The sequence below is a fragment of the Dipodomys ordii genome, unplaced genomic scaffold (assembly GCF_000151885.1).
Source record: "Dipodomys ordii isolate 6190 unplaced genomic scaffold, Dord_2.0 Scaffold11, whole genome shotgun sequence".
Lineage (NCBI taxonomy): Eukaryota > Metazoa > Chordata > Mammalia > Rodentia > Heteromyidae > Dipodomys > Dipodomys ordii.
In genome coordinates, this window is record NW_012267227.1 from 6,876,112 (window position 1) to 6,900,091 (window position 23,980).

The 23,980-nt window shown below is 46.5% G+C and overlaps 1 protein-coding gene across 1 annotated transcript in view; it reads left to right on the top strand.

The window, feature by feature from the left end:
• The window catches only part of Myo1e (myosin IE), a 136,201-nt gene that overhangs the window by 87,021 nt on the left and 25,200 nt on the right, over nt 1-23,980 (top strand). Inside the window, exons 10-18 of the mRNA XM_013009939.1 lie at nt 949-1,029; nt 1,940-2,026; nt 3,752-3,838; nt 5,627-5,794; nt 6,870-6,955; nt 10,083-10,164; nt 17,711-17,817; nt 21,837-21,935; nt 22,563-22,707. Coding sequence (XP_012865393.1) covers nt 949-1,029; nt 1,940-2,026; nt 3,752-3,838; nt 5,627-5,794; nt 6,870-6,955; nt 10,083-10,164; nt 17,711-17,817; nt 21,837-21,935; nt 22,563-22,707 — 942 coding nt within the window. The remainder of the gene's footprint in view (nt 1-948; nt 1,030-1,939; nt 2,027-3,751; nt 3,839-5,626; nt 5,795-6,869; nt 6,956-10,082; nt 10,165-17,710; nt 17,818-21,836; nt 21,936-22,562; nt 22,708-23,980) is intronic.

Consider the following 23,980-nt stretch of genomic DNA (forward strand, 5'->3'; position numbering starts at 1 on the left):
CATGGACTTTCCTGCCTGGGCTGGTTTTGAACCACGATCCTTAGATCTCAGCCTCCTGAGTAGCTAGGATTACAGGCGTGAGCCACCAGTACCTGGCTATGAGACTCTTTTCTTCAGTGAACCAGCAAAAAGCCAGAAATGGAGCTGTGGCTTAGGTGGTAGAGTGCTAATCTTGAGCTAAATAACTAAATAAAGGTAAGGAACAGCACCCAGGCCCTGAGTTTAAGTCTCAGGATCGGCACACACAGAGAAATACTCATGGTTACCATCCGCAGACAGCTTGAATTTTGCATGCGCTCCCAGGCCCTGATGGCCTTGGCACTCACACACTGCGTGAGGCAATCACTAGATAATTGCCAAATCATGAACAACAAAAACGATAGTTACAAATTATGTAAAATTGGTTCTTCATGAAAAAGAGGTCTTTTTAACTTCGATCCTTCTAATGCTATTTTCTTCTTGTCAAAGCTTCCTGAGGAAAGCTAACTCTGCCAAAAATTAATGGTTTCCATCATGAAGCAAACATTTTTTTTTCCCCTAACCTTGTGCTATAGCGCTGTTCACGTGCATGCACACGCCACGCTAGTTACCTGGGCTTCCACCCAGCCTTGGAGCTGTTGCCTTAAGTTTTTCACTCAAGGTTGGGGCTGTACTGCTTGAGTCACAGCTCCATTCAGGCTTTTTGCTGGTATATTGAAGATGAGCATCTCCCAGATTTTTCTGTTGAGGCTGGTTTTGAACTGTGATCTGCAGATCTCAGCTTCCTGAGCAGCTAGGATTATAGGCATGCACCACTGGTGCCCCGCAAGACCTCTTTGAAAGCTCATCACAAGGGTGCCCCCTCCCCCCGCCCACCTTCCCCTCTCCACACACCCCCCCCCCGTGTGCCTGTTGTTCATATGAAGGAATGCGCAGGCGCTGATGGGCGTACCCTTGACTCTCTTCTAGTCCATCAACAAAGCCATGGAGAAGGACCACGAAGAATATAACATAGGCGTCCTGGACATCTATGGCTTTGAAATATTCCAGGTGAGGCTGCTTTGTAATCATCCCAGGCTGGAGGGGGAGGTGGCCTCTGTCATTTGGCCTGCTGGGAAGAATTCTCAATGGTGTAAGAATCACTCCAGCTGGCTTATTTTGGCCTTTTGTGAGCTTTTCATGTAACATTACCAAATTCGTGTCTTTGCAATAGAAATTATGCTGCGCTCTTTCTCCTTCCTTCCTTCCTTCCTTCCTTCCTCCCTCCCTCCCTCCCTCCCTCCCTTCCTTTCTTCCTTCCCTCCTTCCTACTTTCCTTCCTTCCTTCCTCCCTCCCTCCCTCCTTCTCCTCCTTCCTACTTTCCTTCCTTCCTTCTTTCCTTCCTCCCTCCCTCCTTCCCTCCCTCCCTCCCATCTCCCTCCCTCCCTTCCTTCCTTCTTCCTTTTTCTTTCATCTTTCTTTCTCTCCTTCCCTCTTTCCCTCCCTCCCTTCCTCTCCCCTTTTCTCTCCCTCTCCTTCTCTCCCCCTCTCATTCCTCTCTCCCTCTCCATTTCCCTCTCCTTTCTTTTATGCCACTGTTGAGGCCTGAACTCAGTGCTTCGCACTCTTGCTCAGCTTTTTCTTGTTTTGTTCTAGGCTGTTGCTTTACCACACCCCTCCACGTCCAGCATTTTGCTGGTTAATCTGGAGATCAGTGTCTCTCAGATTTGTCTGCCCAGGATTGGTTTCGAACTTGGATCCTCAGATCTCAGCCTCCTGAGTATCTGGGATTGCAGGCCTGAACACTGGCACCACTGTAACACTGAACTTCATGCCATGGACATGCCCAATAATTGGCATAAAAAATGAAAGCTTTGTACATGCAACCATTTTTGTAAATCCCTTAGAAATGACTTTGGGATGATTTTGCAAGATGCTTACAGGAAAGAACTTTTTTCCCCCCTTCTCCTCCTTCCTCAGAAAAATGGCTTCGAACAGTTTTGCATCAATTTTGTGAACGAGAAGCTCCAGCAGATATTTATTGAGCTGACATTAAAAGCAGAACAGGTAAGCAGTGTCTCTAATTCCGTCCTGTGCTATTGCTGATTTGACTGAAGGGCTATAGATTTCTCTCTGGATAATAGCTTCAGGTTTGAGTCTTGTATTAGGAAATATATCTCAAAAAGTCATATTGGGGGGGGAGAACCATATGCCATTGCAGCATTTTAGTCTAGAAGATATAAATGCCATCTGCTACGCTTCCTTTCTCCTTCGGCAGTGGTGCTGGGCGCTTGGTCAAATGACAAGCTGTTTTTCTCCAGTCTGACTCATGGCCACCCTCGTTCCAACCTCTTCGGTCTACGCAGACACTGTGTTCTAGAGGAAAAATTTGGTTTTCTCAGATTCGCCACACTCCCCATCATCTAGCCTCAAAGAACACGTCTTTGGAACATAGCCGCCATTTCAAGTCTCATTGGAGTTCCCAAGGCTTGTTTATAGTTCCTTCTCAAAGCTCAGCGCATGCCTGATCGTTTTCCCACATGCCATATTGCTTTAGATCCCCAGCGCCCGCCCAGCAGAATGCAAGCTGGGCTGCTTCCATGTGCAGACATTGCTGCTCGCAGCTGGGGTCCCAGAATCTGAGATTGAGGGCCACATTCATGATCAAGGCTTCTTTCTTAAAACCCTAGCATTCTTCCTCTCCCAGCTTCCGGTGGCTCCTGGGACAGTGGCCAGGCCCTGAGTTCAAAACCCATGACTGCCCCATCCCCAAAAAAACAGTGAATGTATTTCCTAAAGGATAAACTAGACGAATCACTGGACTCCCAGTGGACACTGAATGAAGACTCCCCTGTTTGTGGCCTGGGTCTACTGAACCCCACCATGGAAATGCCATGATGACAAAAATGGGTGGAGTCAAGAACTCAGTGGCAAGGCCAATCCTAGAGAAATGAATTCATGGTCCTTAGTTGGCAAGTATTAAGGTCCAGGCACTTACTGAAATAAGATTGCTGGAAGATTGCTAGAAGATTGAGTCCCAAGATTCTCCCATCACATTTAAAGGTCCAAAAATAAGGAAGATGTAGCAAAGAAAACCAACTAAGCAAGACCAGCAGGACAGGGGGCAGCTCATTTAAATGAGCAACTAACCTGCATGAGAAAACAGCCCCTAACTAAGAGGTTCTACTGTTCCATGAGAGAGTTTTGTGTGTGTGTGTGTGTGTGTGTGTGTGTGTGCAGGGAGAGGGGAGAGGGAAGGAAACTGGACTTAATAAGTTAAATCATATTGCATCATTAATTTAGTTAGTCAAGAAAAAGTACATGGTAAGCCACACCATAGGGTTCAAACTAAACATACCGCCCTTCCTTCCCCCACAAAAAAGAGTTAGAGCCAGGTGCTGGTGGCTTACACTTATAATCCTAGCTACTCAGGAGGCTGAGATCTGAGGATAGAAGTCCAAAAGCCAGCCAGGGCAGGAAGTCTGAGTCTTCAGTTAACTGCCAGGAAACTGGAAGTGGTACTTTGGCTCAAAGTGGTAGAGTGCTAGCCTTGAGTTGAAGAGCTCAGGGATAGTGCCCCCCTCCCCCACTGGCCTTGAATTCAAGCCCCCACACACCTCCCCCACCCTGCAAAAAAAAAAAAATCCCCAAGCCATAAAATATTCCTTTCTTGGAATCTCCTGGGGAGGAAAAGAAAAAGAAAAAAAATTAAACTTCCTACTCTTTATAGAAAGCATTTAGATTTTTCTCCTGCATGATGATTTATGCAAGTCCCTCATTTTTGTCCTACAGGAAGAGTATGTTCAAGAAGGAATACGGTGGACACCCATCGAATACTTCAATAATAAAATTGTGTGCGACCTCATAGAGAATAAAGTGGTAAGTTTTGGCTTACATTTGCAATTTTGTTCTCGGTAAAGTCTGATCTGTCACGACATTTAGCTGTTACATGAGCTTTGTATAAATGTTTGTGCATCAAAATAGAACAGTAAAGCTGGGCTCTGGTGGTGTAAAACCTGTAATCCTAGCCACTTAGGAGACTGAGATCTGAGGATTGTGGTACAAGGCCAGCCTGGGCAGAAAAACCCATAAGACTCCAATCTCCAATGAACCACCAGAAAACTGGAAGTGGCGCTGTGGCTCAAAGTGGGGTAGAGCGCTAACCTTGAGTGAAAAAGTTCTAAGGGATAGTGCCCAGGCCTGAGTTCAAGCCCCATAAAGAACAATAGGGTCTGTGGAGTTTTAATATTCTGATAAACAGGAACATGTTTAAATGTTGGTTTATAAATGGGAGTGGATCTGAGTTCTGGAAGCCCATGTTCATGATGATGGTATAGCATATGAACTGCTCCTGCTGGGCCTGGCATTCATGCAATCATGCAACTTCTATAACGAATACTCTAAGAAGTGATTGAAAGGGGAGGGGGGAAGCTCTGTAGACAGAACATGATTCTATTAAAACTAGAAATCACCAGGCCCTGGTGGCTCACATCTATAATCCTAACCACTCAGGAGGCTCAGATCTGAGGATCAAGGTTCAAAGCCAGCCCAAGCAGGAAAATCTATGAGACTCTTCTTTCCAATAAAGTACTCAAAAAGCCAGAAGTAGAACTGTAGCCCAAGTGGTAGAGTACTAATCTTAAGCAAAAAGAAGTTCAGAGACAGAGCCCAGACCTTGCGTTCAAGTCTCACAATTCAGGGCCTGGGCATTGTCCCTGAGCCTCTTTGTTGTGTTCAAGGCTAAGTGCTCTACCACTTGAGCCAAAGTGCCACTCTGGGTTTGTTTTTTAGGATTTTGTTTTATTATGTTTTGGGGTGGGAGGGGGTAATTTATTGGAGGTAAGAGTCTCACAGGGACTTTTTTCCCCGGGCTGGCTTTGAACTGTGATCCTCAGATCTCAGCCTCCTAAATAGCTAGGATTACAGGCGTGAGCCACCAGCACCCGGATTGACTATTCCGTTCTTTGAAAAGCTGCAGCATTTCAGAGTAAGGCTGTAATCTGAACAAAAAACATGTCAAACTTATGAATATGAAAACAAGGAATGAATGATAGGAGCTATGGAGCACTTCAGCTGGCTCTACCTGCGTAAGCGAATGTTCAGCAATGCATTTGGGTCAAAGGGGAGTGTTTTCGTTCATTTCAGATTTTGAAAGGCAGCTTAGTACCAGTAGGAGATAATGATCTGTGTGTGGCCTTGCATAAAACATGAAGGGTGAAATCATTTCTTCAGAATGGACTTGCCCCCATCTTTTGTTCCTCAGGGCTCCTTTGGGATGTGGCGTTCTTGTCTTAAGGAAATGGCTGATTTTTAAGATGCTATCTAGGGCTTGGTATGTTATCTAAGTAGCTGTTATCTCAGCTACTACTTAGGAGGTAGAAACTGAGAGGATCGCAGTTTAAGGCCCCTCCAGTCTGCCCCCCTCTCAAAAAAAAGGGTAGCAAGACCTCATCTCAACAAAAAAACAGGCATGGTAGTGGGCCTGTAGGGAAAGCATTAGTAGGAAGATCGAAGTCCAAGCCAGCCTGGGCAAACACACAAAAGGATATCTAGATCTAGGAAGTAGTTTCTTGGCTTAAGATAGGGCCTGGTAGGCACTGAATGTTCTAGAAGAGTCAGTGACGGGTGTCTCGTCATCTTGGTCCCCCCCCCCGCCCCCTTCCCCAGAACCCTCCAGGTATCATGAGTATCCTGGATGATGTGTGCGCAACCATGCATGCTGTGGGTGAAGGAGCCGATCAGACACTGCTCCAGAAGCTCCAGATGCAGATTGGGAGCCACGAACACTTCAACAGCTGGAACCAAGGCTTCATTATTCATCACTACGCTGGCAAGGTAGGGCCGGAGCAGGGGAGCGATCTTCTGCCAATGGCTTCCTAACTAGAACCCTCGGGGCTGTGGTATTTTCTCCAGAGGCACACCAGATCCCATGTAGTTCATTCTTGCAACAACTAGGCCCTTTGGAGAAGTCGGGGAGGAAAACACAAATAAGCGCTGGTGTCTCACACCTGTCATCCTTAGCTCCACAGGAGGCTGAGATCTGAGGATTGTGATTTGAAGCTAGCCCGTGACAGGAAGTCTGTTGAGCCTCTTTATCTCCAATTAATCACCAAAAAAGTAGAAGTGGCTATGGCTCAAGTGCTAGAATTCCAAATTATCTAAAGGAGAGTATGTGGGTCCTGAGTTCAACTCCAGGACCTGTACACACACAGAGTAACCCTAAAATATTATTAGCACACATTTTTCAAGATGGAGTCACTCCGGTACCTATAGAAAGCACTACAGCAGTGGTAGGCCTTGAATTGCACAGGATCCAATCACAAACTTGGACTCTTTGCCTTCTGATGCCTACCAGAGAGCTGAGAGTTCGTGCTGTTGCTTGTTCGTAGACAATGCATGGATATTCATTTGGTGCCAGGCTGGGGGGGGGGGGGGGGGGGCTGCTGATCTGGGTTAAGGTTATTCCTCGTCCTGTCTTCCACCAGATTTCTCATTCCTCCCAGCTCTATTCTTGTTAACCCCGGTCTTCGAGCATGAATTTCTGGCCAGATTGCCACAGCTTAAATAGACACATTCATCAGGCTCATCTATTAATCCTAGCTACTCAGGAGGCTGAGATCTGAAGATCAGGGTTTGAAGCCAGCCTGGGCAGAAAAGTCTCCATGAGACTTTTATCTCCAATAAACCACCAGTAAACCAGAAGTGGAGCTGTGGCTCAGAGTGGTAGAGCTTTAGCCTTGAGCAAACGAACTCAGGGATAGGGCTCAGGCCCTGAGTTCAAGCTCCACAGCTGACAAAAATAAAATAAAAAATGCACACATTCTTGTGATAGGAGCGATTTTTACTTTAGAGTTTATATCCTAAGCAATGCTGACAGGATAAAACCAGCTTTCTTTGTCTTGTTGTCCAGGTGTCCTACGACATGGATGGCTTCTGTGAACGGAACCGCGATGTTCTCTTCATGGATCTGATCGAACTCATGCAGAGCAGTGAGCTGTAAGAGAAGTCTTCCTTTTCCGACATATGGTAGAGGCCACTGGAAACTTCTGGCATTAGAACGAACCAATTGAATTGTTTGAGTGCCTGTCAGCTTACTTGCTGGAGTTGTTGAGTCCAAACTAGAATTTGTCTGCTTGTTTTCTTTAAAAACAACTGCCTAGCTGGGTGCTGGTGGCTCACACCTGTAATCCTAGCTACTCAGGATGCGAGATCTGAGGATCTTGGTTCAAAGCCAGCCCAGGCAGGAAAGTCTATGAGACTCTTATCTCCAATAAACCATGCAGAAAACCAGAAGCGGCGCTGTGGCTCAAGTGGTAGAGCACTAGCCTTGAGCTGAAGAGCTGAGGGACAGCGCCCAGGCCCAGAGTTCAAGTCCCACGACCAAAAAACAAATGAAAGAAACCCTACCTAGCTGAGGGATGGGTAGGGGTGAGGCCGGGGGTTATGCCTATATTCCTAGATCCTCAGGAGGCTGAGCTCTAAGGATCATGGTTCAAAACCAACCTGGGCAGACAAATTCCAGAGACATTCGCCTCCAAATAACCAGGAAAAAAAAAAAAGAGAGAGAAAGAGAAAACAAAACAGAAGTAGAGCCATGGCTCAAAGTTGTAGAGCACTCACCCAGGCCCTGAGTTCAAGCCCTACGACTGACGAACAATAGAAAAGAAAATCCCAAACTTTTTTTCCCCCTCCAATCAGACCTGGATCTTGTGTCCCTAACTCTTCCTGCCGCCAATCACAGATGCTGTGTGACTTCCTGCCGCCAATCACAGATGGCGTGTGTGTGCCAGGCAGCATCAGTTTTGGAGTGAGCATGATAGGTTTGGATGTGAAGAGCCATTTTTCACCAGCAACAGCAGAATAGTCATCTACCAGGCATGGTAGCTCTTGTTTATAATCCCAGCTACTCAGGAAATGGAGATTGGGAGGATCACAATGAGAGGTTCTCGTGGGCCACATGTGTTATCCGGGAGATAGAAATAGGAGGATTGTGGTCCAGGTTGGGCCTGGCTCACATGGTGTGGAGCATTTGCTTAGCGAGCCTGAGACTCTTGAATTCAAATTCCCAAACCATTATAAGAGAGGATAGGGTGGGGTGAAGGGAGGGGGGGGCGGGGAAGCGGGGGAGGTAGATAGTCTGGTTTTGTGATACTTTGCCCTTGAAACAGCAGCCAAAGAACTTTTCTGTGGTTACTTCATTTTTCAAGATGGGTAATAGCTTAGTAAGACTAAGTTAACCTGCATCCCAGGAGCTCTTGGGAATGCAGGCAATTCCAGGGAAACAACTCAAAGAACTTTATTGGTTGGTTTGTTCTTGAGTCAGAGTCTCACTATGCAGGGCCTCAAACATATGAAGTTCCTGCCCCTGCTTCCCAATTGCTAGGATGATAGTTATGACCCACCATGCCTAACACCCTAAGCTGTAGACAGAGAGAAGGAGAGGCAGCTCAGAAAAATTCTCTGAGGCCAGGCACTGGTGGCTCATGCCTGTAATCCTAGCTACTCAGGAGGCTGAGATCTGAGGATCACGGTTCAAAGCCAGCCCGGGCAGGAAAGTTCATGAAACTCTTATCTCCAATAAACCGCTAGAAAACCAAAAGTGGTGCTGTGGCTCAAGTGGTAGAGTGCTAGCCTTGAGCTGAAGAGCACAAGGACAGCGCCCAAACCCAGAGTTCAAGCCCCAGGACCAACAACAACAACAAAAAAAAGACTTTCCAATGTTGCATAGCCTGGTAGATCTTGTAGAGCTTTGTTTGTTGGTTTTGTTTTGGTTTTGGTGGCAGTTCTTCGGGCCTGATCTTTTTTTGTTCAAGGTTAATGCTCTACCACTTGAGCCACAGTTCCACTTCCAGTTTTCTGGTGGGTAATTGGAAATAAGAGAACTATGGACTTTCCTGCCTGAGCTGGCTTCAAACCTTGATCCTCAGATCTCAGCCTCCTGAGTAGCTAGGACTAATAGATGTGAGCCGCCAATGCTTGATTTTATTTAATATTCATTAACATCAGCAATCCTGATAACTTTCTAAGAAAAGAAATTAACTGCATTGAAAGCAAAAATCATTTCCTGGTGAGCAGTTATTGGACTGCACTTAGCTCTCTGCCCTAGTCTCCCCCCCCGCCCCCCGCCATCCTGCTTGCCCTTTGAGCCCTCAGACCACCGTTTGCAAGATGTCAGATTTCTTTTCATTCAAAATACACTTAAGTCCATTTTCTCTTCTCTGCAAAGGTCAGGCAAGCCCCAAACCCTGACTTGTGGGTTTCACAGTGGCCAGGTAAAGACTTTCCAGAGATGGTTTTTAATTATTAAAGTTCCTGCCAAGTTCAAACGCTCTTGATGGCAGTTCCATATAATCTCTTGTCATCTAGACATGACATATTCTTTCATAAATGTATTCGCAGCAAAAAAAAAATCTATTAAGTATGTCTGGTCAGGATAAAAGTAGATGGCTGGGTGGGGGGAGGGTGATTTCCTGGAAAATCCAAGAATCCTCAAACAAGTCTTTTGGAGGGATAATGAGCTTGAGTTGAATCATCAGATTGCCAACTTGCGTGGATTTCTTTATTTTCTGTCAGTTACAAAAATATTGATGTTGGGGGCTGGTGCTTATGCCTGTAAATTGAACCATGATCCTCAGATCTCATCCTCCTGATTAGCTAGGATTACAGGCCAGAAACACCAGCATCTTACTTTGTTTTTTCTTGTGTGTGTGAGTGTATGTAGGTATGTATGTCTGTTCCCTAGAGCTTGAACTCAGGGCCTTGCATTCTTGTGCTTAGCTTTTTCACTCCTGAGTGATGCTTTACCACTTAAGCCATAGCTCCCTGTTCAGCTTTTTCCTCTGGTTTAAGTGGACATAGGAGTCTCAAATTTGTCTGCCCAGCCTAGCTTTGAACCGTGATCCTCATATACCAACTTCCTGAGTAGCTATGATTACAGGTGCAAGCCACCAGTGTCCAGCCAAAGGCAGAGTTTTTCAAACCCATCTTTTAGGCCACGACTCTGCCGTGATAGACATTTCTCTGCTTCCCATCCTGCTGGCTTCACGCTTGGAGTCAGATGACCCCCCCAACAGCCCTGAGAGGTTGCTGATCCATCCCCCTTTCTCACTTTTTTCCTCCCCAGGCCTTTTATAAAGTCTTTATTTCCTGAAAATCTGCAAGCCGATAAGAAAGGACGCCCAACAACGGCTGGAAGCAAAATAAAGGTTAGTTTTCTTGGGGGAAGTTTCTAGAGGCTGAGAGCTAGGGTTCTCCTCTAGCTCTCCTAAGACGGCTGGACTAGAGAAGGTCTGGGAGACTGGAGGGGCGTGGTTTCAGAGCTCCCAGGAGCAAATGTCACTGTTCTGAAAAGCTCTTAGGATGGAGCTGAATGTGACTGGTCTCTTCTGCAATCCCCCATGGTTATTAAGTAGCCCACTGTCTTCCAATCAGCGGATGATAATCAGCAACTTTCTAAGAGGAAATGACCTCAAACTGTGTTCATCTATCAGCACCGTTTTGTGGTTGGGGGCCTTGTAGGGGATCTTAATGAGTTTTTCAGGCCAGGGCCTTTCAGATCACCAAGTGGAGAAGATGACTTGCCTAAAATTTAAGGTGAATTTTTGGGGAGGGACCCACACCCCCAGCAAAAGATGGAGGTGTGGATCTCCTCGGTCTGGGAATTGCAGATGTCCTGCCCCCCCACCCCATGGATTCCAACAGCACAAGGAGCTCGTTTCCACTTCTCAGAAGTCCCTTGTGTGTTTGGGGTTGTCTGAACCCCCCTTCCCACCCCACCTCTCCTGGGTGGGGGGGGGGCAAAGTTGTTGGGCTTAATTATGTTCTATGTGGAGAGGTTGTGTTAAACACACTGGACCATGTAGCTCTAAGAAGCTGCCATTGATAGATTGTGTGTATGTGTATAATGTGTGTGCGCATGCGTAGGTATGTTGGTAATGGAATTTGAACTCAGGGTTTCACATTCTTGCTTAGCTTTTTTGCTCAAGGCTAGTGCTCTCCCACTTTGCAGCTCAGCTCCACTTCTAGCTTTTTGGTGATTAACTGGAAATAAGGCTCTCACAGGCTTTCCTGCCCAGGTGGGCTTTGAACTATAATCCTCAGATTCACCCTCCTAAGTAGCAAGGATTATAGCATGAACTACTAAGGCCCAGCTCTATTGATTCCACCACCCCTCCTCGGGCCATATAATCAGTTACTATTATTATTGTTATTATTTGCCAGTCCTGGGACTTGAACTCAAGGCCTGGACACTGTCCCTGAGCTTCTTTTGCTTAAGGCTAGCACTCTACCACTTGAACCACAGCACCACTTCTGGCCTTTTCTGTGTATGTGGTACTGAGGAATCAAACCCAGAGTTTCATGCATGCTAGGCAAACACTCTACCACTAAGCCACCTTCTCAGCCCTGTTAATATTATTTTAAAAAATCACATAAAAAGATCAAGTGATTAGTAGAGATTCAGAGTTGAGTAGGGCTTTGGGGTTCGATTATTTGGGTGTTGGTTGTTCAAACTCCAGCACTGGCTCTCAGCATATCATTATCAGTCTGTGTCACTGCACTCTTTTTTTGTTTGTTTTTGCCAGTCTTGGGGCCTGAACTCTGGGCCTGGGTGCTGGCCGTCAGCTCTTCAGCTCAAGGCAAGTGCTCTACCACTTGAGCCACAGCACCACTTCTGGCTTTTTTTTTCTGCTTATGTGGTGCCGAGGAATTGAACCCAGGGCCTCATGCATGCAAGGCAAGCGCTCTACCACTGAGCCACCTTCCCAGCAGCCCCTCACTGCACTCTTAATGTCTCTTTCGCTTATCTGTAAAATGAGGGAGAACACAGAAGCCGATTACTCAACTGAGTAATTCATCTAAGGCATTTAATATGCTGCCTGAGACTTTTCCTTTCCTTTTTCTTTTCCTTTTCTTTTCTCTTCCTTTCCGTCAGTCATGGGCCTTGAACTCAGGACCTGGGCACTGTCCCTGAGCTCTTTTGCTCAAGGCTAGCAGTCTTATCATTTTGAACCACAGTGCCACTTCCGGTTTTCTAGTGGTTCATTGGAGAGTCTCCATTGATTTTCCTGACCAGGGTGGCTTCAAACCTTGATTCTCAAATCTCAGCCTTCTGAGTAGTTAGGATTATAGGCATGAGTCACCAGCATCTGGTCAACCTGAGCCATTTTCTGCACCAGATATCTACAGGTTCCTCTTATATCATCCTCAGTTTGCCCATGCGTGCCCCCGCCTTCCCCTCCCCCCCTCCCCCACTATGCTCCTTGTCTCCAAAAGGTCATCAGATAGGCCTGTGCTGGTGCCCTGCCTAAGACCATCCATTCTCCCTGACGCTCTGCGGGCCATTCTCCCTGTGTCTGCCTCCATACCCCCCGCCCCATGAACACCAAGGCTGTTTATGGCCTGGTTGAAGTAAAGGATTCTCTAAAAGGATTCCAGCCACAGCAGCCTCCAGGTTTTACGGAGAAAGCCAGACACAATCTGGTGGAATATTTGTGGTAGTTACTTTTTACATAGTCTCACAGGCAGGATTACAAGTATGCAAGTACCCGCTTAGAATCCCAGCACTGGGGAGGCTGAGGCCTTAGAATGACAAGTTCAAGACCAACCTCATCTATATTCTGATATCCCTACCTCAAGAAAACAAAAGAGTAAGCAAACAAGGATTTTAAAAAAAACAGGGAATGTGGCTTAGGGCTTGCCTAGCATGCATGAAGGCCTGGGTTCGATTCCTCAGTACCACATAAACAGAAAAAGCCGGACGTGGCACTGTGGCTCAAGTGGTAGAGCGCTAGCATTGAGCAAAAGAAGCTCAGGGGTAGTGCTCAGCCTGTCTCAGCCTCCTGATTAGCTGGTACTACAGGTGTATGTTGCAGCTGGTGAGCAGGTCCCAGCTGAGTTAATAGGAACATCCTATTGGAAGAGCTAGTGAACTTAAGAGGGCAGAACAGACAGGAAGTTTTCCAGATGTTAACGTCTGCATGAAGCTTCTGACTCATGCCTTCACTTGCAGATCCTGAATAAGGGTTGGCTCTGAGCTGGAAAAACTAGTCATGAGATCGCCACATTCAGATCCAAGGGCCCAGCGAATCGAGGTCACGATGACTCATTTTCAAGTGGTCTGGATTATTCCTTGTAAAAAAGGGAACAGGGATCAGGGCTTTTTTATTTTTTATTCTTTCATTTTGGTCTCCTTTGAAGATTTAATCTCTGTCTCTCTTTCTCTCATGCTTGCTCTGGATAACACAACACAACCTCATTTATCTATAGAGATTGTACCATTGTGAGCGGTAGCATACGGCCAGCATCCACACTACCCAAGAGCCTGCGATCAGGAAGACAGTGGTCCAGGCAGCCAGTGTAAAAACAACAAAACAAAACAAAGTTGGATGTAAATGCACCTGCCATGCATCTAGGACCACCTAGGTAAAGAGCAGAACTCTATCTTAAACATACCCAAAGCTGCCCAGGCATCGAAGGCTCATTCCCGTAATTTTGTAATCCTAGCCACTCAGGGGGCTGAGATGTAAGGATCAGGGTTCAAAGCCAGCCTGGGCAGGAAAGCCCCTGCAACTGTCATCTCTAATGAACCACAAGAATAACAGAAGTGGCACTGGGGCTCAAAGTGTTAGAGCTCTAGCCTTGAGTAAAAAAGCTCAGGGACAGCATCCAGACCCTGAGTTCAAACCCATGGACCAGCTCAAAAAAATAAATTACACACACACACACACACACACACACACACACACACATAGACACGCAGAAAGGGCTAGATGTGTGGCTGAAATGATAGAGCATCTGCCTGGGTAAGCGAAGGCCCTGAGTTCTAACCCTTGTTCTGCCAAAAACAATAAAGTTGTATTCTCACCTCCATAGAGATCACTGGTTGAGTGACCCGTGTCTGGCTGGTATGCTCCCATGTGTGAAATCCCCCCTCTCTTCATGTCTGTCCCCTCTAAGGCCCTCTTGGAGATCCAGCCATTGCCCATCTATTCTTCCCTCCATATCGGCAGTATTTTGCAGATGACTGTCATCCTAATGATGATCATCACCAGGGCCCCTGAGCTCTGGACAGAAACATGTATATGCAAAGTTGTCTTCACCGTGAATCTTTCATTGTATTCGAATTATTGAAAAAAATCCAAAACGGAACTGGGCATGATAGTTCAAGCCTGTGAATCCTAGCTACCTGGAAGGCAGGGATCCGATGCTGTGTGGCCAGCTCAGGTGGAAAGTTCAGGAGATGACATCTTAATCAATGGCTGGGCGAGATGGCCCACGCCTGGCATCCCCAGTGACGTGGGAAAACGTGAGTGGAAGGATTGCAGCCAGGCAGCTAGAGCAGAAAGTGAAGAGAGTGGCCTTGGAAACAACCCACACAAAAAAGGCTCTCTAGAGGTGTGGTTCAAGTGATGTCCTGTCTGCCTTGAAAACTCCAGGTCCTGAGTTCAATTCCCAAAACAAGTACACACACACACACACACACACACACACATACACTATGATCTCTCTCTCTCATATATTATGAACAAGTACACACACACACACACACACACACACACACTCTATGATCTCTCTCATATATTATGATCTAAGTTTAATGTTCATTTGGTGGGAACACTCATCAATTTATTTTGTTTTTGATTTTTTTTGTTGTTGTTTTGATTTTTTTTTTTTTTGCCAGTCCTGGGGCTTGAACTCAGGGCCTGAGCACTGTATCTGAGCTTTTTGCTCAAGGCTAGTGCTCTGCCACTTGAGCCACAGAGCCACTTCCAGCTTTTTCTTTGCATGTGGTACTGAGGAATCGAACCCAGGGTTTCATGCATGGTAGGCAAGCACTTTGCCACTAAGCCATATTCCCAGCCCTCATCAATTTATTTTACGTGCGTGTATACAGCATTTAGTGACAATGCTGAAGCTTTATTAAATCTTATTGAATCTGTAGCTGGAAAGAGATCAGTATTAAAATGAGAGTGAATCAGTCAGGAACCAGTGTTTCACGCCTGTTATCCTAGCTACTCAGGAGACTGAGATCTGAGAATCACGGTTTGAAGCTAGCTCAGGGCAGGAAAGTTCATGGAGATTCTTGCTTCCAATTAACCACCCAAAAGCCAGAAGTGGGGCTGTGGCCCCAAGTGGTAGAATGCTCAACTGAAACATAGAAGCTCAGGGACAGTGCCCAGACTCTGAATTCAAGCTCAGGACCAGCACAAAAGGTTTTTTAAAGTATCTTTGGGCTGGGTGCCAGTGGCTCACGCCTGTAAGCTACTCAGGTGGCTAAGATCTGAGGATCGGGGTTCAAAGCCAGCCCAGGCAAGAAAATCTATGAGACTCTTATCTCCAATAAACTTCCAGACAACTGAAGTGGCACTGTGGCTCAAGTGGTAGAGCACTAACCTTGAGCTAAAGAGCTCAGGGACAGTGCCCAGGCCCAGAGTTCAAGCCCTACAACTACCACTTTTTCTGGGCCCTACAACTACCACTTTTTCTGGGGGGGGGTTCCCCAAAAAAAGTATTTTTGGAGACTTAGAAAATAAAGCTGTGTTCCTAGCCACTCTACAGCCTATCTGTAGCTTTTAACCTTTGGTCACAACGTATCATCAGCATCATTTTTGGATTGCAGTCTCTATCATCAAAGAAGATAAGAGACTATTTACTTTCTCAGCAGAGGCCTTTGCTTTGATCAGGGGGGCTCTGCTATTCTGGTCTCCACTCTAGGTGGTGCCTAGCAAGCTTTTTTTTCTGCATGGCTCAACAGAGAACTGTATTCATCCACGAACATCTTGACCTGAGTAGATGCAATCATTTTCTCAAGGGTTTCAGATTTCCTAAAGGCATGAAAACAGAAAAGCCCTAATTGACAGAGAGGAGGGCTGGGTGTTGCCAGCAGAGCCCCTTCTGCTGACGGTATGATGGTTTTTCTGGTTTGAGAGATTCTCGGGGCTATTTTCTTTTTGGAGGTTTTTTCCTCTGCCTGGTTTGCTTGGAAGGCAAATTTGCATTTGTACCACATCCTTGGACCCACAGGATGTACGGGTGTGTGTGTGTGTGTGTGTGTGTGTGTGTGTGTGTAATTTGCATTTGTACCACATCCTTGGACCCACAGGATGTACGAGTGTGTGTGTGTGTGTGTGTGTGTGTGTGTGTGCTGTGTCCGTGGGAACTCTACTCCTGTTTTCCTTCAAACCAAATCAGAGATTCTCACCATTTGAAATGCATCCTAAGCAATCCTAGCTCAGTTTCTGAGGCTTGAAGTTAATTCAGTGTGGTGACCCAAGCCTAGTTAAGGAGTGATGATTTCAAATGGGCCTTTTAGCTTTGTGGAGGAGGAGTTACCTGCCACAAGAACAGTGCTCTGTCTGCAAGTTTTGCAAGGGAAATATGGAGGAAGAAATTGAATGAAGTAGCCTACAAGGTTATAAATTCTGAACGCTGTATGGGTCTCATATTCCTTAATTGTGAATTTCCATGTTGTATGTGACATGTGCATGTGCACATGTCCTGGGGTTTGAACTCAGGGCCTGGGTGCTGTCTGTCAGCTTTTTCACTCAAGGCTGGTACTCTATCACTGGAGTCACAGCTCCACTTTTGGCTCTTTGGTGGTTAATTGGACCTAAGAGTATCATAGACTTTCCTGCCCTTGCTGGCTTTGAATTAACAATCTTCAGATCTCAGCCTCCTGAGTAGCGAGGATTATAGGGGTGAACCACTGGCAACCAGCAATTTCTATCAGTTCAAATGAGATGGCTGGATAGATTCCAGTGGCTCACATCTGTAATCCCAGCTACTCAGGAGGCTGAGATCTGAGGATTGCAGTTGAAAGCCAGCCTCGGCAGGAAAAGTCTGTGAGACTCTTATCTCCAATAAACCACCAGCAAGTTGGAAGTGGCGCTGTGGCTCAAGTGGTAGAGCGCTCGCCTTGAGCTGAAAAGCTGAGGGACAGCGCCCAAGCCCAGAGTTCAAGCCCCATGACTGACAAGAGAGAGAGAGAGAAGAGAGAGAGAGAGAGGACTATGTATTCATTCTATTCCTGGAAAGAGAATTGAGGGGATTTTGAGTTTTTTTTTAAAATCTTGCTCACTATTTGCAAACAAAACAAAATGAATGAAAACAATGTTTTTGCACATGTCTTTAGTAAATTGAACTTAATTCCTTAGTAAGTAACCTATTCTCTTGTTCCCCATGGACAATTTGTATGTGAAGACTGATTTGTTGGTTTCGTTTCTTATTGTTTTGTTAACAGTTCTAAAAATTTCTAATTCCTTTCAATAATCACACTTCCAACCCATTTAATAGTGATCAAATTGCCAGCCATCAGTACCTCACGCCTGTAATCCCAGCTACTCAGAAAGCTGAAATCTGGAGGGTTGAGGTTCAAAGCTAGCCAGGGCAGAAAACTCTGAGAGACTCCATCTCCGATTAACCAGCAAAATACCAAACTAGAGATGGTGACTCAAGGGGTAGAGTAGCAGATATAAAGTAAGAAGGCTGGGTGAGAGAGCAATGTCTCTCTGCAAAGTCCCCCCCCCCTCACCCCAAACAAAACAAAACCATGTGGTTAAATTGCCATAAAGTCAATAGAGCCTTAAATTAAAGCTTGGGAGCCCTCATTTAGGCCTACTGAACAAATTGTCGTGAAGATTAATTCCTAGCAATTATATTTCCATCCTAGCGTTTCACAAGTCTTTGCCTTTGAGAGTTGATCTGCTTTGGAGAAAGGTGTGGTCTCTAATGGCTGTAATTCTTCCTGTCTAGAAACAAGCCAACGACCTTGTCAGCACGCTGATGAAATGCACACCCCACTATATTCGCTGCATAAAACCAAATGAAACCAAGAAGCCCAAAGACTGGGAAGAGAGCAGGTAACAAATACTAGCAAGAGATGGACAGAGGAAGGTCAAGATGGAGCTTGATGGGCCCTGACACCCTTGAACTTGTGCTGCCAAGTCCTCTTGCTTTACAGGCCAGGGACTGTTTTCAATTGTTCACCCATGCTTTCCACGTCTAGTGTCCCATTCATTTTCCAAGGTTGAAAGTCCTTAGGTTTTTCCCCGATTCCTTACAATGTTTAGCAGTGCTGCTCTGCTGAGAACTGGCCTTTGTTTGGGCCCCACCCCACCCCGCCCAGGCTACAGCTTAGGGGCCGAGTGCTTGCCTAGCAGAATTAGCAATTTATAATGTGGATCTTGGCTAGTCTGGGAGCAGATGGGGGGGGGGGGGGAAAGGAAAGAAAAAGAAAAAACAAAAGTCTCCATACCACCGAGGAGACGGTGTTTTTAAATGAGTTTGAGGTTCTGTAGAAATATTGGGAGTATCCGGAGGTTCAGGAGCCCCGGGATGTGGCCACTGCAGGATGTTGTACATGATGCTCCAAGGAGAAGAGGGGTCCTGGTGAAATACTGAGACCGGCTGGAAAGTGGAGGTTTCACCTGAGTGCTGACTTGGCTTGTGCTGATTGGGATGTGCTCTGGGAGATGGGGAGGTATGACGTCACCACCCCCTGACATGACGTCACCACCCCCTGACATGACGTCACCACCCCCTGACATGACGTCACCATTCCCAGACACACACACCCCGGGAAGGAGGGCTGAAGACAGATCCCATGCTGGGGTGAGTCATCCTCATGACCCAGAGAAGCAAGTCCCACGAGGTTCTCTGTGGCTTGCAGAGAAACAACAGGCTCGCTGAGGCTGGCAGGTGACTCACAGCAAAGGGTGACCGTGCGAAGAGGAGGCTGCCGAGTCCCCGTCAGTTTCTTCCCTTGAGTTTCTCTCCCCTGCTTCCAGCAAGTTCCTCACTCAACTCGGACAGGCAATAAAGATGCGTGATCTCTGAGAGAGAGACAGATGTGGCAGAGTGTGGGTTGGGGTGGAGAAACCTCTCAAAGAACAATGAAAAACCCCAAACACCCAGGTCTAACAGTCACTCTGAAGGTTTAAAGATTGTGTGTGTGTGTGTGTGTGTGTGTGTGTGTGTGTGTGTGTGCACATGCGTACCGAGATTTGAACATAGGGCCTCACCCCCTTGCTGGACTTTTTCATTCAAGGCTAGTCCTCACCCATTGGAACCATGGCTTCCGCCTCCAAGCTAGTTTCTGCTGGTTCGTTGGAGATAAGAAATCTCACAGCCTTTTTTTTTTTTTTTGGTTGGTCGTGGGGCTTGAACTCTGGGCCTGGGCGCTGTCCCTCAGCTCTTCAGCTCAAGGCGAGCGCTCTACCACTTGAGCTACAGTGCCACTTCCGGTTTTCTGGTGGTTTATTGGAGATAGGAGTCTCACGGTCCCTCCTGCCCAGGCTGGCTTTGAACCGCGATCCTCAGATCTCAGCCTCCTGAGTAGCTAGGATTACAGGCGTGAGCCACCAGCGCCCGGCTTCTCACAGTCTTTTTTGCCCTGGCTAGCTTTGAACTGACTGCAGCAAGGACACAATCAGCATTTACAGGACCAGGTTTCAAGAGTTTAGAGTCTGAGCTTTTCAGACTATAAAGACCAAGGATCAGTGTCTATTTCTAGTCCGATAGCTTCGGAGGAGAGGTTCACGCTGTGGGAAGGCCACATTGATGAGCAGTTGGGTTGGTCTCCCAAGCAGGTGGTAGAGAGCCTCCAGGAATATGCAAAAAGAAGTTGGGCTTCTTTAAAGCAGGTTTTGTGAAACTGATTGTCCCAAAGAGAGAACTTTCTGGAAGAAAATGCCCTGGTGGTGGAAGTCATGGTGAACAAAGCTACGGTGTAACAGAAGTGCTCTTCCTGCGTATAGCAAAGTGGGACTGCGGCCTCCGGGCTTGAGGCCCACTGCCCACCCACGGGCCTGGAGAGAGCTGGTGTGTGGGAATGGATGTTAAAATGAGCAACTATTGGGGATGTTCATGATGTGGATTTTTTTTTTTTATTAGATGAAAGGGAGAGTTGGGGATTTGAAGGGCAAGAGGAAAGAAACCTGATTGTTTTTCTGACTCCCTCCCTCCTTCCCTTCCTCTCTTCTTCCTCCTCTCTCTCTCCCTCTCTCTCTCTCTGTCACCTATAACCACAGCTCTTTGGGAGGTAGAGATAAATCAGAGGCATCTTGGGTGGAAGTGAGGCCAGGGCAAAATGTCTAGCAAGAGCTCAACATACAAGTTGGGTGTGGTGACTCACACTGGTGATCCCATCCATCCTCTCCCCCCCACCCCCCACTACAGAAGTGTAAATAGGAGGATCGCTGTCTAAGGTTGTTTTCCAGTGCCCCTCCCCTAGAAAAGTAGAAGATGTTAGCTGAAAAATAACTAAAGCATAAAGAACAGGGTGTGTGCTTCAAGTGGTAAAGCATCTGCCCAGCAAGTGTAAGGCCCTGAGTTCAAATCTAGTACCTCATGCGTGTGCATGTGCACGCGCGCACACACACACACGTTATTCTGAAAGTGTCAACGTTTCTGGGTGTCAGCTGTCAGACTCAGTGGGTTCCCTACCCCCCTCTTCCCTGTGGCAACAAAGCTACCCTTTCTCTCCTGAAGCCACAGCACTCTGTGTGGGCAGTTCTCTTCTCCCGGGACTGGATTACAGGAATACCCAGCAGCACAGGATCCACAGAGAGTCAGTGCTATCCAGGAAAGGTTCAGAAAAGGACTCAAACTGCTCGCCTCACTTACAGGAGAAATCAATACACAGGTCGAGCGCTGGCTGATCCCAGAAGCCCAGCAACCCCGAGATCTTTCTTGGGTTCCCTAATACCTCCCTTCCAGAGGATGTGTGAGAGAAAACAACTTGAACACTCACTTAGACATATTTGAGCCCATGACTATAAACTCAACCATTTGAAATGAATTGCCTTGTATACCTGTGTTCACTCACTTTAGAAATAAGTCCTAGAGGGGTAGAGTTTTGTGACATTTGGGGGAATCAATATTAAATTTAAGTTCAGTTGAACTCAATTCAGCACTGTTGGATTTAACATTTGGGGAAAAAAAACTTGTTTTTCTTCATTATTTCAATAATAGGTATATGTAATTTTATTTATTTTTTTTGTCGGTCGTGGGGCTTGAACTCTGGGCCTGGGCGCTGTCCCTCAGCTCTTCAGCTCAAGGCTAGCGCTCTACCACTTGAACTACAGCACCACTTCCGGTTTTCTGGTGGTTTATTGGAGATAGGAGTCTCACGGTCTCTCCTGCCCGGGCTGGCTTTGAACCACGATCCTCAGATCTCAGCCTCCTGAGTAGCTAGGATTACAGGCGTGAGCCACCAGCGCCCGGCTGTAGTTTTATTTTTATTTGATTGTTTTGAGATGGGAGAATCTGATTGTGTTGTCCGGGCTGGCACAAAACTCCTAGGCTCAAGAGATCCTCCTCCTGCCTGAGCCTCCCGAATAGCTGGGACTATGGGTGTATGCTACCATGCCTGGCTTTGGGTTTTGATCTACTATTCTTTGACATAGATGTGAGGTTGTCTTAGATCATTGTAGTAACTCCTAGTGTTATGGAAATTAATGTTATTTAGCTTAGAGTTAATGTTACTTACTTTGTTATGATGTAAAATACGGTAGTTTTTGTTTTTTATTTATTTATTTTATTTTTGGGGGGGGTCCAGTCGTGGGGCCTGAACTCTGGGCCTGGGCGCTGTCCCTCAGCTCTTCAGCTCAAGGCTAGAGCTCTACCACTTGAGCCACAGCGCCACTTCCGGCTTTTTTCTTTTTTTTTTTTTTGCTTATTTGGTGCTGAGGAATCGAACCCAGGGCTTCATGCATGCAAGGCAAGCGCTCTACCACTGAGCCACCTTCCCAGCCCCCTTTTTTTTTTTTTTAAAATGCATTTCTTTCCAGCTTGGCATTGGAGTTAGGGAACAACATTGGTAAGAAAGCAATGTGAAATGGTTGTCCAGCAATACTCAGGATCCATTTCTTCCCTCTAGGGTAAAACATCAAGTAGAATATTTGGGTCTGAAAGAAAATATCCGCGTGAGAAGAGCTGGCTATGCCTATCGGCGTATCTTCCAGAAATTCCTGCAGAGGTAATGACCCAGTGAGATAAATAAATATACACAGGCTTAGTGAGATAATCATGTTTCATATAGGTCACATATTTCAGTTTATTTCCATTTATTCTTTTTTGTTGGTTGTGGGGCTTGAACTCGGGAACTTGGTGCCATCTCTGAACTCTTTTGCTCAAGGCTAGCACTCTACCACTTGAGCCACAGCGCCACCTCTGTTTTTCTGGTGGTTAATTGGAGATAAGAGTCTCACGGCCTTTCCTGCCTGGGCTGGCTTTGAACCTTGATTCTCAGATCTCAGCCTCCCGAGTAGCTAGGATTACAGGCGTGAGCTACCAGTTCCTGGCTATTTTACAGTTTATAATTCAACCACTTTAATTTTGTGCCTAGATTGGAGCTTGAACTCAGGGCCCGGGCACTGGGCCTTACCTTTTTTGCTCCAGGCTAGCATTCTACCACTTGAGCTGTGGCCTCCATTCTTGGTGTTTTGGTGGTTAATTGGAGATCAGCGTCTTCAAAGACTTTCCTTTGAACCACAATCCTCTGATCACAGTCCCTCTAGTTTGCTTATGTCGGGCTGCTGGTGTAAAGGGTCAAGTATGTCTTTGGGGACTGAGAGATCAGCTTGTGTATGCTTCGTCCTGTTAGGTACGCCATCTTGACCAAAGCCACCTGGCCCACGTGGCGAGGAGACGAGAAGCAGGGCGTGCTCCACCTGCTGCATTCAGTCAACATGGACAGCGACCAGTTTCAGCTGGGGAAGAGCAAGGTGTTCATCAAAGCCCCGGAGTCTGTGAGTGCAACATACCTACCGCCCTGGTTTCCTCGCTGGCTGGGCTTCAACTCTGGGCTTGAACTCAGGGCCTGGGCACTGTCCCTGAGCTTTTGTGCTCAAGGCTAGCACTCTACCACTTTGAACCACTTCCAGCTTTATTGATTTTTCTGGTGGTTCGTTGGAGATAAGAGTCTCCTGGACTTTTCCTGCCCGGGCAGGCTTCGAACTACGATCCTCACATCTCAGCCTCTTGAGTAGCTGGGATTCTGGGCTCTGCAGGATCAGCTCCCTTGTTGATCTTTGCCAAGACAAGGTGGGGGACGGGGGCATCTCTGGTTGTGGTGCTGCCCAGGGGAAGTCATGCATCTGAGCAGGAGGAAGATGAAGTCCCTTAGTGATGCTGTTCCCTCCTCTCTAAACTGGGGAGATGCTGGACTGGCGTTCAGTAGCCATTATTTCTTGAGCTTCCTATTTCAAAGTCAGACGTTGGCAAAATTAGTCATTGGACCAAGAGAGAGAACAATGTAAGGACTTAGGATATTGAAGCAAAAGAGGCAACCCTGGGTCTCCTACCCATCTGGTCTTCCTCCCTTATTATTGTTTGATTGGAATGGGTCTGAGGCTCTAACTGAATGGCTGCCCATAAAGATTATTAAATAAATAGGCAGCCCACATCGCTAGAACCCATTTAGGAAAAGTTGGTGGTAGCATCTTTTTTATTTTTTTTTCTTCCTCTCCACTCTTGAGTTATTTGTAGCTCCACAGCCATTTCATTTCCAAATATAAAATGAAAATGTTGTGTCATACGCCATTAAGCAACCCACAGAAAAGTTCCTGTTCTTTCTAAACTGGGACAGTGATGTGTCGGCACGCTGGCATATTTCTTGATGCTTTTCCTTTTCGACTTGCTAATTTCCCATGTATAAATTAAGATGGCCTCCATAGTTTTCTTAAGGTTTGGGGGGATTTTTTTTTTTGCTTGTTTTTTGGTTTTTGGTTTTTTTTGCGGGGGGAGGAGGTCCCAATTCACTTGAACTTTGGGAATTTATATCCAATACCCACTGAGTTTTTGTGTGTTGTTTTTTTAATGCTGGTCCTGGGATTTGAACTCAGGGCCTGGGCACTGTCCCTAAGCTTTTTTGTTCATGACTCGTGTGGGTCTACCGTTTGAGCCATAGCGTCCCTTCTGGCTTCTTTGGTGGCTCATTGAGGTAAGAGTCTCAGACACTTTCCTGCCCAGGCTGGCTTTGAGCCACGATCCTCAGATCTCAGTGTCCTGAGTAGCTAGGAT